This window comes from Colletotrichum lupini, chromosome 3, assembly GCF_023278565.1.
Source record: "Colletotrichum lupini chromosome 3, complete sequence".
Lineage (NCBI taxonomy): Eukaryota > Fungi > Ascomycota > Sordariomycetes > Glomerellales > Glomerellaceae > Colletotrichum > Colletotrichum lupini.
Window position 1 is genome coordinate 408,570 of NC_064676.1, and position 13,838 is coordinate 422,407.

The following is a 13,838-nucleotide window of genomic DNA, read 5'->3' on the forward strand; positions in this document are numbered from 1 at the left end:
TCCATCACCCCCCTCATCTCCTGCCCATCTCATACGGCTCCTCGACCGACTGATACTTAGTCGACTGCCACTCACGCCCCCTAGCCCTAGACTGCTTCCTCTCCTCCGCCTTCATCTTCAACCCAAACACAATCGCCTCCACAATCTCCATCGGGTTCCACATCTCCACCAGCGCCCACACACCCCCGGGCCCACCAGAATAGGTCTGCGGCTCATACGCCTCCAAATCCCCCGCCAACGGCCGGCGCGTGTTCCCGCCGCCAATGACATAGGGCCGGTGCGAGTACGCGTAGTGGAAGAACGCAGCCAGCGGCAGCATCTCGATGCAGACGAGCATGGAAGGGATACCGATGCGCAGATCGGCGTCGGTGAGGGTGGACGTCGGGTTGAGGGCGCCCGTGTCCTTGAGGATCCAGAAGATGATGTTTTCGAGAAAGGTGAGGGTGACGACAAGCTTGAAGGCGAAGAATTTGGCGAGGGGTTGGTGGTGGGAGAGGTTTTTTCGGAGTTGCATGAAGAAGCGGATGACGGTCATGAGGGCGATGGTGAGGGAGGCGGTGCCGATGATTTGCAGCTTTGGGGAAGTTGTCAGATGAGTTATAGGCGGGGACTGAAGGTTTGACTCACCCATAGTCTAGCGAAATGTACTTTGCTTTCGAACTCACAGTAAACTCCAGCAGCTTGGGTGATGGCGGTCAAGATGGCGACGAGGAGGGCGACGACTGGATATTGGAAGACGGCGAACCACATTTTCTGCGATGGGATGTTAGATGTGTCCCTCCACGGTGCTTGACAAGATGCAGTAGACTAACCCTATACCACTCGAGACCATTCTCCTCCCCATTAGCAGCCTTCTTATTCTTCACAGTCATGCCGGCGAAGAAGACATCCCTGTGCTGCTCGCTAGGCGAGACGAACTCGCACAGGAGGAGGAAGAAAGTGGCCAGGCAGATGGACTGGACGAACTCGAGCCAGGGGTGGAGGTAGACCTCGGCCGTGGGGAAGCAGATTGACAGAAAAGAGATGATGGACCAGAAGGGGATGATGAGGGAGATTCTGAGGATTCTATTTTCTGCTGTTAGCTCTACCGTGTCTGGGTTCGTAATTTTTATGGACAATGGAGGGGAACGCACTTGATTTGCTCGTTGCTCTTGCTGAAGTGCGTCGCGTGGAGGATCATGAGGGTGAAGATGATGAGACAGGATGCGGCAGCGAAGCTACCAGAGAGGATCATGTTGAATGTGTAGAAGGACATGGTGCCAAAGAGGGGCTGAGATGCATCTTGAATTGGTGTTAGTAAAAGAAGCTTGGGTACCTAATGACAGACTAGGTGAGAGTGAATATGCTGACCTTCGGCGAGGGAGATGTGTGGGCAGGTATCCTTGGTGCTATTAGAGCTGCTGTCATTGTCGCGAAGAAGGCCGCGGGTCTGGATAAGAGCTTCGTAAACAAGCATAGTAAGACTAAAGGACCAGGTATTTCAGGCTAGTCGTATTCTAGAGTGAAGTAGGTTGATGATGGTTCGAATGCTCCAGATATCTTGAGCTCCCAAGCCCGGTAGTTATATCATTTCCAAAACCACCTTACACGCGAGGGAGTCCTCCCATACTTCCTTCCCCCGGCCCCATATTCAATAGGCAGCTAGCTGTAAGTCAGAAAACAAGCCTTCGGGCCCCATCCGCCAGCCTGCGCGTCCGTTGCATCGGCGTCCCCATCCATCGCATTCGCTTACTTACATTCGCTGGAAAATCCTCCGCTAACCACAACTCCGCCTTCCTCCATAGTCAACGGTCGCTGCGGTATCCAATAAGCTGTCGAAGCGCATCAGCGGAGCGCCGGGGTGGTTGAGGGGTTGTAGCGCCGTACCTTATCTAGACGCAATCTAAGCCCGCGGGAGCAGGTAGGCCTCCTTATCGATTAACGATGCATCTCACTCATCACCTCTACGGGGAAAGATCTTTTCCGTTTCTGTATAGAAGCTCATTGCTAGTATTGTCCTTTAGTTTCGTAGTACGGAGTAATACATAGGCATGTCATTCAGATTGATGTAAATCCACAGGGCACGTCAATCCCGTGGCTGAGCCACCAGAGTCTTGACTCTTGACTCTGCTGCCCCATAACCTCGAGAAATGCTACTATTCGGGAATGGTCTCAGGATACCCTACTTTCATGTCGCGCCCTATCTCGCAACTCGGATAACCGGCACACGGCCAGAATCCTACCACCACGTCTCGCCAGCGACCACTCATCACCGCGCAAATACCTCAAAGTTCGAGGACGCTCTTAGGGCCCAGATGAAGCAAAAAAAAATTGGGGTCGAATGGTTTTCCTCTTCCGGCATGAGGCAGGCTTACTCGGCTCAGAAGTGCCGGGCTCTGCTTACGCCCTGCAGTACCCTACCGCAAACTGATCAAACTCTTTCTTTTGCACCAGTAACTCTACACCGTCTACAGACCTCCCGCTTTCAACGGCGCAGGCCGCAGCAGCGCAAATCTGGCGCTAACACGTCGAAACAAGCTTCTCGTTCCCTGAGCCAGTGAGCCGGGGTAGGAATGTTGGGATCCATGATCAATTATGCGGGTCGTTGGTGCCTAGTCTTATGCTTTGAACATATTGAGGGGTTTCTTGAATCCCTCTAACGCATTCAATACGGCATCCGCTTTTCAATGGTCTTCTCTAGGGAGACTTCCCTTCGCTGAGAGGGTTCTTATGAAGGAAGATCAAATTTACATGCGATCCCACGATAGTCTATGCCTAAGCGCAATCAGACTGCAAAGTTGGTAAAAGGCAGAGGTGCGATCGTCAGTGATCGACCATAGGGGGAGCAGCAAGCTATGCGAGCGTAAGCAGCCTCCAGAGCCCCCCGAGCTAAGCTGAAAGAACTAGGTAGGCGCACGAACATCACTTTTCCACTTTGGCTGGCAGGGCTGTGTACTTGGGTGAGTATTGATGTCATGTTCATCGGCGAATTGAGTTTAGCACCGACCGGCGAATACCCCGAGCGAACAAGCCGACGGCGGGTACTCCGTACAACTAAATGATTATGTCCGTAGAACCCACAACAAGAAAACAGCGAAATGTCGGGTCCGTACCCAGATGACGGAAGTTACTAAACCCCGACTTTACAGTTCGGAGATCTCATAGAAGTCAACATACGCGCTCCAAGCTTCGGAGCTCACTCCCATTCGACCTTGTTTGTAGAGTATCATCAATCCTGCGCCTCAACTTTGGTCGCAATCTGATGCACTCCTCCGCCGCCCTCAATAACATCCTCCAGATTATCCACCGGGATGCCCCTCAACGCCGCCTCCGGGAACAGCATCCCGCCCGCCCTCGGCTTCAACGCCGTCAAGATCCCCTTCTCCTTGGCGATTCTCAACAACGCATCCCTTGCCACGATTCGCAGGTGCCGTGGCGCCGTGGGGAGAATGTACAGGTGGCTCAGCGGCCAAATCAACCTCACGCCATCGAAATACGACGAGGGCAAATCCGGGTCTAGGTCCGGCATTTTCCCGCCCAACGACCTCGGTATCCCCTCCACAACGTCTCGACCGGCCGTCGCGATGATGCCCATGCAGAATTCCCGGCGGGCGTGAAGGACTTCCGGGTTCAACAACGGACACCCACCACAGTCTACGTCGTAATCTTCCGGGACCAGCGACGGCTCACCATACTCGACGAGATTCGAAATAAGAATGATCATGTGGTGCACCTTGATCCTTGCGCTCCGCCACGAGTTCCAGAAGTAGCCCCACATCGGCCCCGGTTCGAATTGGAACTCGGGCGCCGCGTGCATCCACTCCGCCATGGCGAGGTCCGCCCGGTCGCTCTCAGCAATGAGGGCCGGGTATGCTGCCCGGGCGCGGGAGGCATCGCCGCTGAGTGTTAGCGGGATCAGTTTTGATAGAAGGGAGCATGCTGCAGAGAGGTAGCGGGCAGTGTGAAGAAGGAGGCCTTCGCTGGGTTGGAGGGTTGCTTCGATGATGTCGAGCCAGCGTTCAAAGTCCGGGGGACAAGGTGTGTTTGCAATCGTGAGTTGGACTTGCTAACATACGGGTTTAGTAAACCAGAGCAGGTAGGTCTGGAGTGTCCTGCTTACAATCATATTGTGCATGACCCAGAAGATTTGACGGCCGGACCGGGTGTAGAGCTGCCGGTCCCCCCTTGCCCGCATGAGGCTGAGGAGGCCCTGGCCGTGGATGTGCCAGGGAACTTCGGGCGACGAACCCCTTTCTTTATTGGTAATGAACGATCTCCGTTCCAACCCGCCAATCATCAGCTGCGAGAATTTTATTTTAGTCCCCTGGTCGCCAAAAGCAATATAGCAACAGCCCAGCACATTGCACACCGAGGTTTGCGCTGAGTGTCATGCGAATAGCATGTTATAAGCCTCTTCACTCACCTCATAGTTCCCAAGCAACCAAACCGCAACGATCGTTGAATCAGAAGTATACGTCTTGGGGTTTCTGATAGCCTCCTGTACCGCGGCCAGAGCATGGCCGAGAACGATGGACAGCTCGCGATAGTCGGCCCTGGGACGGAACTTGTTAATCATGTAGGCCCTGGTAAAGACCTGGCCGGTGAGCACGAGGCAGTGGTTTTGGCCGGCACCCCTGAACAAGCCTGGAAGAAAGTCCAGGCTCTCGTAGAATCCCAGGACCAGCGGGATGGATTCGGCAGTCCAGTGTTGACGGATAGTCTTGAGCACGGGAAGTGCTACGGATAGCTGCGTCGAGGTAGTGGTGTCAGTGGTGACGCTCGTGGCAGGTGTGGACTGCCGGCTCGGTTGGCGGCTCGACCCAGGGGACGCCGAGGTTGAGATCGATGCCGCTGTCGATAATTCAGGTGTGAATTCTATGATCTGTAGGGTCCCGGTCCTTGAGTTGGTCATCAACGCCGCCTCATCGTCCTGGTCTTGGTGCTGGTGGTTCCTCTTCTTCTTCCGTCGCTCAAACGAGGTGGGATCGGCGTTCTGAAAGCGCATTCCGTCATCGTCGCGGTAGCCGGGGCACTGGACCCCGTACTTGATGCATCTTTGGCACTGAGGTCGGCCTAAATCGCACTTTTTGCATGCCGCGGGCACGGCGCGCACGGCCGGACCCCCCAGTTGTCAGCTGCAAGGCGATGGAGACTTGGGGTGATTGTTCACGCGTATAAGGCAAAGTAGGTACGATAGGTAGGTACATGTATCCATCAGTGAACCAAAGGCACAGAGTAGGTATAACACGCGACGACGCTACGCACTTGCGAGCGGGAGCGGGAGGGCGGGAGGGACCCGTTTTGATTCGGATTTCGTTGAATACTCATACGGAAATTGTGCGTCTAGATGTCTCATTCTCTCACCTTGACCCTTCGGCTCCGGCACAAGTGGCAGTTTGGACTCGGCCTGCCTGTATTTGGCATCGCGCGGCTCGGCTGGCTTGCGGATACTGGATATGCGTGGATGGATGGGTGCGAACCAACCGGGGCCGACGGCGGCGAACCGCTCTGGTGGGAGACGTCGTTTGTCTAGGTATCCCCTTATCGACGCCAGGAACAAGTGGGAGTAACGAGGGTCGTGTTATGCAATTGGCTTGGGAACGAACGTCCGAAGACGGTCCCCACGTCCGATCTTGGCGCTGCGAGGCCGGATTCCGCGCCGTTGTTGGAGGCGGGCAGAGAGGGAGACGGAGGTCGATGGGGGAGAGGTCTGAGAAGATGAAGTGAATTGGGACGAGATTTGCGGAGAAGGGAAGTTGTTCATCTCGAATGAGCTTCCCATAAGGGCTTAGGCAACAGTGCAGCAGCGACGGGGGGTTGCAAGTACTGCGATGGCTCCTTCCTCGCATGTTCATGGCAATTACATAAGCAACGTTATCGCCATGATACTGCACCTCACTGATAGCACCATCAATTGTTGACCTAATCCTGGGTATCTTACACGAATTTCCATGTGCCTGCATAGGTAGTCTTTTGATGGAAGGTTGATAGTAGAGTTTCTGCCAGAGCCTTTGACAACTACCATCCAACGTTCTAGACTTGGGATAGATATTCTACCACAGCTTTGGCTCATTGTCTAACGTGATTGGGCAGCTGTTCAGCCTGTTCTGCTGCCACACTCCGTGAGGCGCTAGAGTTAAAATGTCGATCGTGTGGAGCGTCCAAGCTCTTGGGCGATCCGAATACGAAAAGCGCGCTAAGAGCCATCATCACCGAGCTATCAAGGAGCTGTAAGCAATTGGGTCGCTGTTGAGAGCTTGCCAACGGGAGATTCTTTCGCTCTGATCAGTGTCGTTTCATTCTCAAACGAGCGAGTCGTTGCAGACTGTCGCATGGGCGAAACTGGTGTTTGCTTGAGATCCCTGTCTGAGTCGTCCGAAAAGCAATTACCATTGTCATTGTCACTGGAGGGGCCTTGAGATTGCGGTATTCTAGCAACACCAGAAGCATTGAACATAAGGTCCAGTGGAGAGACGTTCGGCATTCAAGATCGACGCGCCAGAGGCGTATCACTCATCAACACCATATATGCCACACGGATAAAAGTGTGATGACAGGAAATCCAGATGGCAGAAAAGGATAACGCATCCTGAATGCTGGGATATGCCATCCACATGTCTTCCCCGTGCTCACCCGTGGCGAAGATGGAGAATGGCCATGGAAGAATGGTGGCAGAATGGTTCGACTGGCAGCACGAGTTCCCGAGAGATCCGCCCCGCTTTCCATTTCTCCTTGAAATCCCATTGGGAATCCGGCGATATCAGCCCCACCTTGATACTTCGTAACTCAGTCTTCGGGGCGCCGCACGGACACCGAGTAGCCCGAAAGTCGCAAATTGCTGCGGTTGCTTGATGTTGTGTGCAGCTCAACAATCTGCTTGAATGCGCCAAATCAGCGCTGTCAATTGAGGAGAGCTCACAGGTGGTAATGGAGGGGAAGGAACAGATCCGGTGTACTTGAGAAAGGGATTGGCAAATCAGATGGCACAAGCACGGCGTTGGCGCACCCTGCCATGCTGTTGTGATGGGTGTGTCTAATGTCCATCACTGCGTAGTGCGGCGGCCACTACCAAAGTGACACCACCACCAGGGCACCAGAATGCGCCGGGAGTGTACATGTATTTGACTGAGAAACTACGTACCGGTGGGAAGACCCCGCCAGAGGGGAAGATGCAGAGCAGAGGCTGTTGTGAGTGGCCAAAACGATCAGCCCGACCTCGTTTAAATGAACAGATGAAGCTTAGCGCCATCATTTCATCTGGCGGGTCCCTTCTTTTTTTTCTTCCTCCCTCTTGCCTGATGTGCTGATTTTGTTGTATTTTGTACCTCTGCAGCAGTGCAGGCAGGTACCTACCTACCTAGGTGGTCGCACTTTTTTGCCATCCCTCTTTCCCGTCCCGTCCCTTGTCGCCCAATGTTACTGGTCGCAAGCGCGCACCACGGAAGGAGCTCTTTGGTGGGAGGGGTGGGCGGTGGTTGACTAATTTGCTCCAATGTGCCAATGTGGGCGAAAATAAACGGATCCAAAAATGTTTCTGCTATTTCCTTTGCCCCTGAGCAGAAAGCAGACGCCGAAGCAACAACAGCGCTGCCAGCAACAGCAATAGAGGGACCGCTAGACCGACCGACCGAGCTGCGAGCGAGCGCAACTTCATCGGAACACCTTTATCGGCGACGTGACTCTTTTGCCATTCCTTTCCTTCCCATCTACACTTCGCCTCCTCTTACATTCACTTCTCTTCCCTCCCTCACCTGGCATACCGATAGCTGCCATCCCAACAACCTCCCGCACGCATCCCACCACCTGCGTCTCTCCGTCTTTCTCACTCTCCTGCGCAACCCGTTGCCGAACAGAGACAACAAACAACGAACAACCACACGCCACACACAAAGCCGGCCCATCATGGACGTCGCGCTCGAGCTCCTCGACCCATTGGTCCTGGACAAGGCCTACGCCTACTTCGTCCCTGCGCCCACCACTGCCAACACCGGCGCATACAACGCGACCGGCGACGCCTTTGCCTCATCATCACCACTAGACCTCTCGAACTCGTATGGCTCCGCCTGGCCCCGCGATAGTATCCTCCGTCAAACCATCTCCATCCTCGCCATCACCCAGCTGGGCGCCTGCGCCCTCTACTGGATCTTCAGTCCGCTGTCTTATTACCTCATCTTTGACCGCCGCCTCGAATATCACCCGCGCTTCCTCAAGAACCAGATCCGCCAGGAGATGATCTCCTCCATGAAGGCCGTCCCCGTTATCAACATCCTGACTTTGCCATTTTTCCTCGCCGAGGTTCGCGGAAAGAGTCTGCTGTACACCCATGTTGAGGAGTATGGTCTCTGGTGGATGGCCATTTCAGCTACCATTTTCATGGTCTGGAACGATATTGCCATTTACTGGATTCACCGCCTCGAGCACCACCCCGCCGTCTACAAGTACATTCACAAGCCACACCACAAGTGGATTGGTATGTCACCCCATCTCACTCCTTCTTTTTCTGGTTGATTGACAAACACCCATTTCTATGGCCTCAACTGACTGTATCCAGTGCCTACGCCTTGGGCTGCCCTCGCCTTCCACCCCCTCGACGGCTACGTTCAATCTCTGCCCTACCAGTTAGTCAACCCCCAAGAATCACCATCACCAAGTGGGAGCTACTTGAGCCTCAATTCGGTGGCCAGCCACGTGCAACAACAAAACTAACATTCTCCAGTGTCTTCGTCTTCTTCTGCCCTATCCAGAAGTACCTCTACATGGGCCTTTTCGTCCTCGTTCAAATCTGGACCATTCTCATTCACGACGGCGACATGATTTCGGGTCACTGGCTCGAAAAGTACATCAACAGTCCCGCCCACCACACCCTCCACCACATGTACTTCACCGTCAACTACGGCCAGTACTTCACCTGGGCCGACAACTACTTTGACTCCCATCGCGCGCCCCAGCCCGAGCTCGATCCCCTCCACGACGCCCTCAAGGTCATGCGCGCCAAGGGTCTTGTCGACGAAAAGGGAAACCCCATTCCACAGGAGCAGAAGAAGGATCTGTGAGGGGAAAATAGTCAAAAGAGAACGTTTGGATTTATGGCTTTGGGGGTTGAATATCGGTCATGTTTCAAAGGACCGAAGCCCCTTATTTTGAAGAAAAGGATGCATAGAAGGAAGCATGGCGACACGTTGATGTTGAGATGAGATTTTCTTCATTTCCCGGAAAGCATCGGAAGGCTCCCCCAAAGAGCGAGCGAGCCTCCAACGACCTTCCCCCGTCCACCACAGGTTTCTGGTGGGCTTTTGACACATTCCTCATGGCGAATGAGCATTGCATATCTAAAATAATCATAATTAAGCGAATACCAATGGCATATCACATCTTCAAACTCATTTTCCCTCAACAGCAACAGCAATTGATTTTGATTTTCACCAACTGGGTGTCGCTCACTTGAGTCGGACGAAGCTGGCCTCAGCGCCGGCTGCGCCTGCCTCACTGACGCGTGCCTTGTCTGGCTGAAAATTAAAACATGCGACATTGGAGAAATAGAAATAGAAGTGAGAAAAATGCAGTGGCCAAGTGTTTGTTCTCTCGCCACCCATCCGACGTCACTCCGGTAGGAGGGAAGGGAAAGGTTATATGTAGGTTCAGACGTGTTCGGATTGTCGCACAGGTTCCCGTTGGGCGGATGATCCACGGATAGCTCTGCGGGGAAGTGAGAGGAAGTCCAAGGGTCCCGTTGTCGGTCTGCCTACCGTAGCCAGGTGATATAAGTGTGGAATGTGGTTGGAGTTCAGGGGTCCTTGACAAAGAGAACTCTCTCTCTCTTTCTCAGTCCCAGTCTCGAATTCTCATCTGCGGAGGAGCCGAGTTGGCGCCGGCACGCGGGGTGAGTGAGGTTTGGCATGCTTGAGCTTGCGCCGAGCTTCCCGCCTTGCCTTTCGCGGAAAGTCTATGCGATCTTATCTCCCTTTGATAGTCTTTCTGAACTAACACTATCTGTACCCCGCAGACCACACGCGACCTGGAGATTGGGGGCTTGCTTTGTAGTTATCAGCCGGCAAGGGAATTGATCTGGTCTTTATGCCAATTGAATCTCACGTTGAATGATTGAATCTGGCTGAGATTATTGCTTTTGATTTCACGCGACACTTACGCTAAATTTACTTCGTTCTAGATCCCTAAGTTGCATTGATCAGGTGTACCTCATTGCCATCCAACACACCATCGGTAGTTCACCCCACGTCTAAGATGACGATTGAAGTTACGGATCTCACAGAGGCGGATATTCCAGGGGCGGTTAAAGCAGTGCAGTGAGTATTACAGACATTGGCACGATACCCACGCCGAGTTCAAATTTGATACTAATGATCTACGCCTCACAGACAAGCATTCAGCGGCGACCCGTACAATGTCTGGGTATACGATCAATCAAAGGTACACCCTCATCCCAACTCCGCCAAGCTATATCTCCCAGGATGCTCACCGTACTATAGTTCAACCAGAAACGAAACTACGAGTCCCTAGCTCTGCGTATGAGATGGGGCATGCGCAACGGCATATTCCACGTCGCAAAAGAACAAGGCAGTGATGAGGTCCTCGGCGTAGCAATGTGGCTTCCTCCACAGCCTGCCGACGCGCCGCCGACGTGGAATGATTGGTTTGAGGGGTGGCGGCTTTGGTTCGGACAGGTGAACTATAACTTGTGGTATGGACGCGGGGGGTTGAATGTCAAGGTATTTCATCTCCCATCTCATCTTATCTCATCTTCATTTTGCAAACCCCCCTCTCCTGACGAGTAATATAGCGATACTACATCTGGAAAGAAGCCCAAGCCAAAGCCCAGCGCGAGATCTGGACCGACCCTAGGGGATACTACTTCCTCAACATCATGGTCGTGCTGCCTTCCGCTCAGGGCAAAGGTGTAGGCGCAAAGATGATGAAGGCTGTTACGGACCGGGCTGATGAGGAGGGTGTGAAGTGTTATTTGGAGTCTAGTAAGGATGTGCCGAATGTAAAGATTTATGGGCGGTGGGGGTTCGTGTTTGAGAGGGAGATGATTTGTGATGATGAAGGGGATGCGATTCGGTTGTTTACCATGGTGAGAGAGCCTGGAGCTAAGGCTGGGGATGGTAGGGGTGGCGGGTAAGCGAGTGAGTGAGGAATTGTACTCCGTAGTCTGTGAGTTTGGTATTGAATGGTGTGTGAATTGGATTGGTGAAAACATGGTGAAGACTCTGTGAAGAGTGAAACTCTTGATTAAAACGCCTCCTTTTCTATCGATACCAGGAAAGATAGAAAGCGATGCTTGAATGCCAAGAGCTGAGTTCCGATGCTATTCAAACTTTGAGTCTGAGTTGCCGTCTGCCGGAGAGACCCCTCCCCCCGCATGACCGGGTTCGCGTTAGACGCAGTTGACAATTGCGGGGGATTGTCACAAAGCTGGGCCGGGGGTCTCGGGATGCGCTAGCATCCGCTCATTACGAGTACCTTATTAGACTCGAATGAGATAAGAGGTTTAGGTCGGTCTACTCAATGATAACTTATCTACTCCAACCTCCAACTTTGACTTCTCATCCACTACATTGAACAGTCATTAGGGCGAAAACCGTGTATTCATCCAGATCGAACTCTTGGAAATCATCATCTTTGTATCATTACCAAGACTCGCAGAGTATAAAGGGTCTTGGCTTCACCCCACTTCATGCAGTCCTCCAGAGCAATGCATACCAAATCAAGGGGCGGATGCCTCAGATGCAAGTCGAAAAAGGTATGGATACTGTGGGATCTCTCCCATCCTCTTCCATCACACAAATTGACACGATGCTGCTAGACCAAATGCGACGAGAGGAAACCTGGATGCGCCCGGTGTGAGGAGAGAGGAATTCAGTGCCCCGGCTACGCCCTCAACGTGCGCTGGTCGCGAAAGCACCAAGTCCGCGTCGATCAAAAGGCCGCAGCTGAAGGCTCACCCAGACAACGAGGATCTCGAGAGCCCGCATCTCAAACAAGTCCACAGCCCATCGAAACCGCTTCGCCAACCTCAAACCATGTCGACACTAACGTGCTGCAACACGTGGACCCATGGCTCGCAAATCCCTTACAGTGGGATCTTCCTGCTCTGCCACAGGAGATGCCCTCCCTTGATGCTTCGTCGTGCGCTTTGCTTCTTAGCAGCCAGAATGTGAATCTTACAACGCCATTCTGGGATGCGCCTTTTATTAGCTCAGCCTGGACTGTTGATGGCCACAGCCCGACGACGTCGTCATCTCAAGCTGAGGACCGGGAGATGGATCATCTGTTCCAGAGTGAGAGCTCCGCAGCCAATGTTCAGGAGAATAGTATTCCGCCCCCGTTCGATAATACTCAATCCACGTCATGTAAACAATTCTTAGCGAGTAGCCCACGAGAGCTCGCCCATCTGCCAACATCGCTCTCCGAATACTTCTTCCGTGAGGTCATCACGCTCTACTGCGCATGGGACAGCAAGACAAACGTGATGCGCAACATCGTCGAGACAATGTGGCAGTCCTCCGGCGCCTTATATCACACCATCCAGAGCATGGCCGCCGCCTGCCTCTCAGAAGACTTTCCGCACCTCCTGCCCGTCGCCCGGAGAGAACACGGCGACGCCCTCAGACTCATCCGCGATCGACCCTCGGCGCTACCTTTATCAACCTCAATGACAACAACACACAAGCGGGCCATGCTTCTCTCATCAACGCTCCTAGGCCACACATCAAGCTGGCTTAGCCCCCAGAACCTCGCAACAGACATGTTCAGAGCAAGCTGCAGCATGCTCAAAGACGTCTCCGCCGAGACGTGCGGCAGCGACGCAGACGCGAGCTTGTCTTTCTTCAGCGACACCATGGACTACTGGGCCATGCTCCTCGCCTACCTGACAGACAGCACCCAACTGGGCGACTACCACCACACCACATCCATCGGCCCGGCGGACCCGTCGAAGTCTATTGAGCCGCACCCTTACTCGGGCATATCCCACGCCACTGTCCGACTGCTCACCGACACGGGCATCCTCATCTTCCAGTACCGAAAACACATGGCCTCCGTGAAGTTCCTCACCGAGACGGACCTGGACGTCTTCCGCGCCGCTCTCCGCTCCGCAAGACAACTCGAGCGCGCGTTTCTTGCGCATCGTCCGCCGGACCTATCTCGCGTCACGGATCCAGGCGATCCGAAAACTCCGCTGCGGCATCTGGAGCTTATCGACGAGGCGTACCGGTGTACCGGTCTCTTACAGCTGTACCGCGTGTTTCCAGATTTGTTGAATGAGCGGTATGCACCGTGGGACCGGGAGCGGCTCCTACGTCCGGTTCCGATATCTGCCGCCGCGGGATCGGGGTTAGACAGCGACAAGGTCCCCTCGGCGAGAGAGAGGAGGACGTGGCTGACGAAGCTTGCAATGTACATCCTCGGTATCCTGCGAGATATACCCTTTGAATCCCGGACGCGAAGCGCACAGCCTTTCATCATGGTGGCAATCTCGAGCGAGTTGAGGAGGGAGCCGCAACACCTACGGCAGCCTGATGCTATGTACGGTGAGGCCGGGGCGGATGTGCTGGATATCGACCCCGCGTCTATCGAGGTGGCGAGGGCGCGCAAGTTTGTGCGGTCGCGGTTGGCGGCTTATACGCACATTTTGCCGCTTCGGAAGAGTCGGGTCATTTCTGAGTTGATTGATCATACGTGGGCGGCGCTGGATGCTGGTGAGGAGGATGTGTATTGGCTCGATATCGCGCGTGAGAAGAATCTCGGGACGATGATGGGCTAATTTGGGGAGCTAATGTGATGCATGGTGTCTCTTTTATGAATTATATTCTATTCGGCCATGAGAGTTTTCCATTGAT

At 53.8% G+C, this 13,838-nt stretch overlaps 4 protein-coding genes across 4 annotated transcripts; 2 read left to right on the forward strand and 2 right to left on the reverse strand.

Moving 5' to 3' along the window:
* Positions 1-13: 13 nt before the first annotated feature.
* On the reverse strand, positions 14-1,984 carry CLUP02_04843 (uncharacterized protein; the record flags this gene model as incomplete). The annotated part of the gene is made up of 8 exons (XM_049283853.1): positions 14-574; positions 628-753; positions 813-1,065; positions 1,134-1,281; positions 1,351-1,463; positions 1,588-1,645; positions 1,737-1,811; positions 1,942-1,984. 8 exons carry the CDS (start codon positions 1,982-1,984, stop codon positions 14-16), a joined length of 1,377 nt encoding a protein of 458 aa, XP_049140996.1.
* A 145-nt stretch (positions 1,985-2,129) lies between these two features.
* On the forward strand, positions 2,130-3,144 carry CLUP02_04844 (uncharacterized protein; the record flags this gene model as incomplete). The annotated part of the gene is made up of 5 exons (XM_049283854.1): positions 2,130-2,536; positions 2,619-2,776; positions 2,820-2,842; positions 2,887-2,939; positions 3,003-3,144. The coding sequence occupies 5 exons, from the start codon at positions 2,130-2,132 to the stop codon at positions 3,142-3,144; spliced, it is 783 nt and encodes a 260-aa protein (XP_049140997.1).
* A 64-nt stretch (positions 3,145-3,208) lies between these two features.
* CLUP02_04845 (uncharacterized protein) lies at positions 3,209-5,761 on the reverse strand (the record flags this gene model as incomplete). The annotated part of the gene is made up of 5 exons (XM_049283855.1): positions 3,209-4,045; positions 4,100-4,279; positions 4,403-5,052; positions 5,344-5,519; positions 5,586-5,761. 5 exons carry the CDS (start codon positions 5,759-5,761, stop codon positions 3,209-3,211), a joined length of 2,019 nt encoding a protein of 672 aa, XP_049140998.1.
* Positions 5,762-7,479: 1,718 nt separating this feature from the next.
* On the forward strand, positions 7,480-13,762 carry CLUP02_04846 (uncharacterized protein; the record flags this gene model as incomplete). Its single annotated transcript, XM_049283856.1, has 14 exons — positions 7,480-8,449; positions 8,531-8,597; positions 8,696-9,028; positions 9,175-9,409; positions 9,436-9,472; positions 9,644-9,726; positions 9,806-9,863; positions 10,205-10,283; positions 10,368-10,407; positions 10,467-10,661; positions 10,778-11,071; positions 11,571-11,621; positions 11,689-11,751; positions 11,804-13,762. The coding sequence occupies 14 exons, from the start codon at positions 7,480-7,482 to the stop codon at positions 13,760-13,762; spliced, it is 4,464 nt and encodes a 1,487-aa protein (XP_049140999.1).
* Positions 13,763-13,838: the final 76 nt, after the last annotated feature.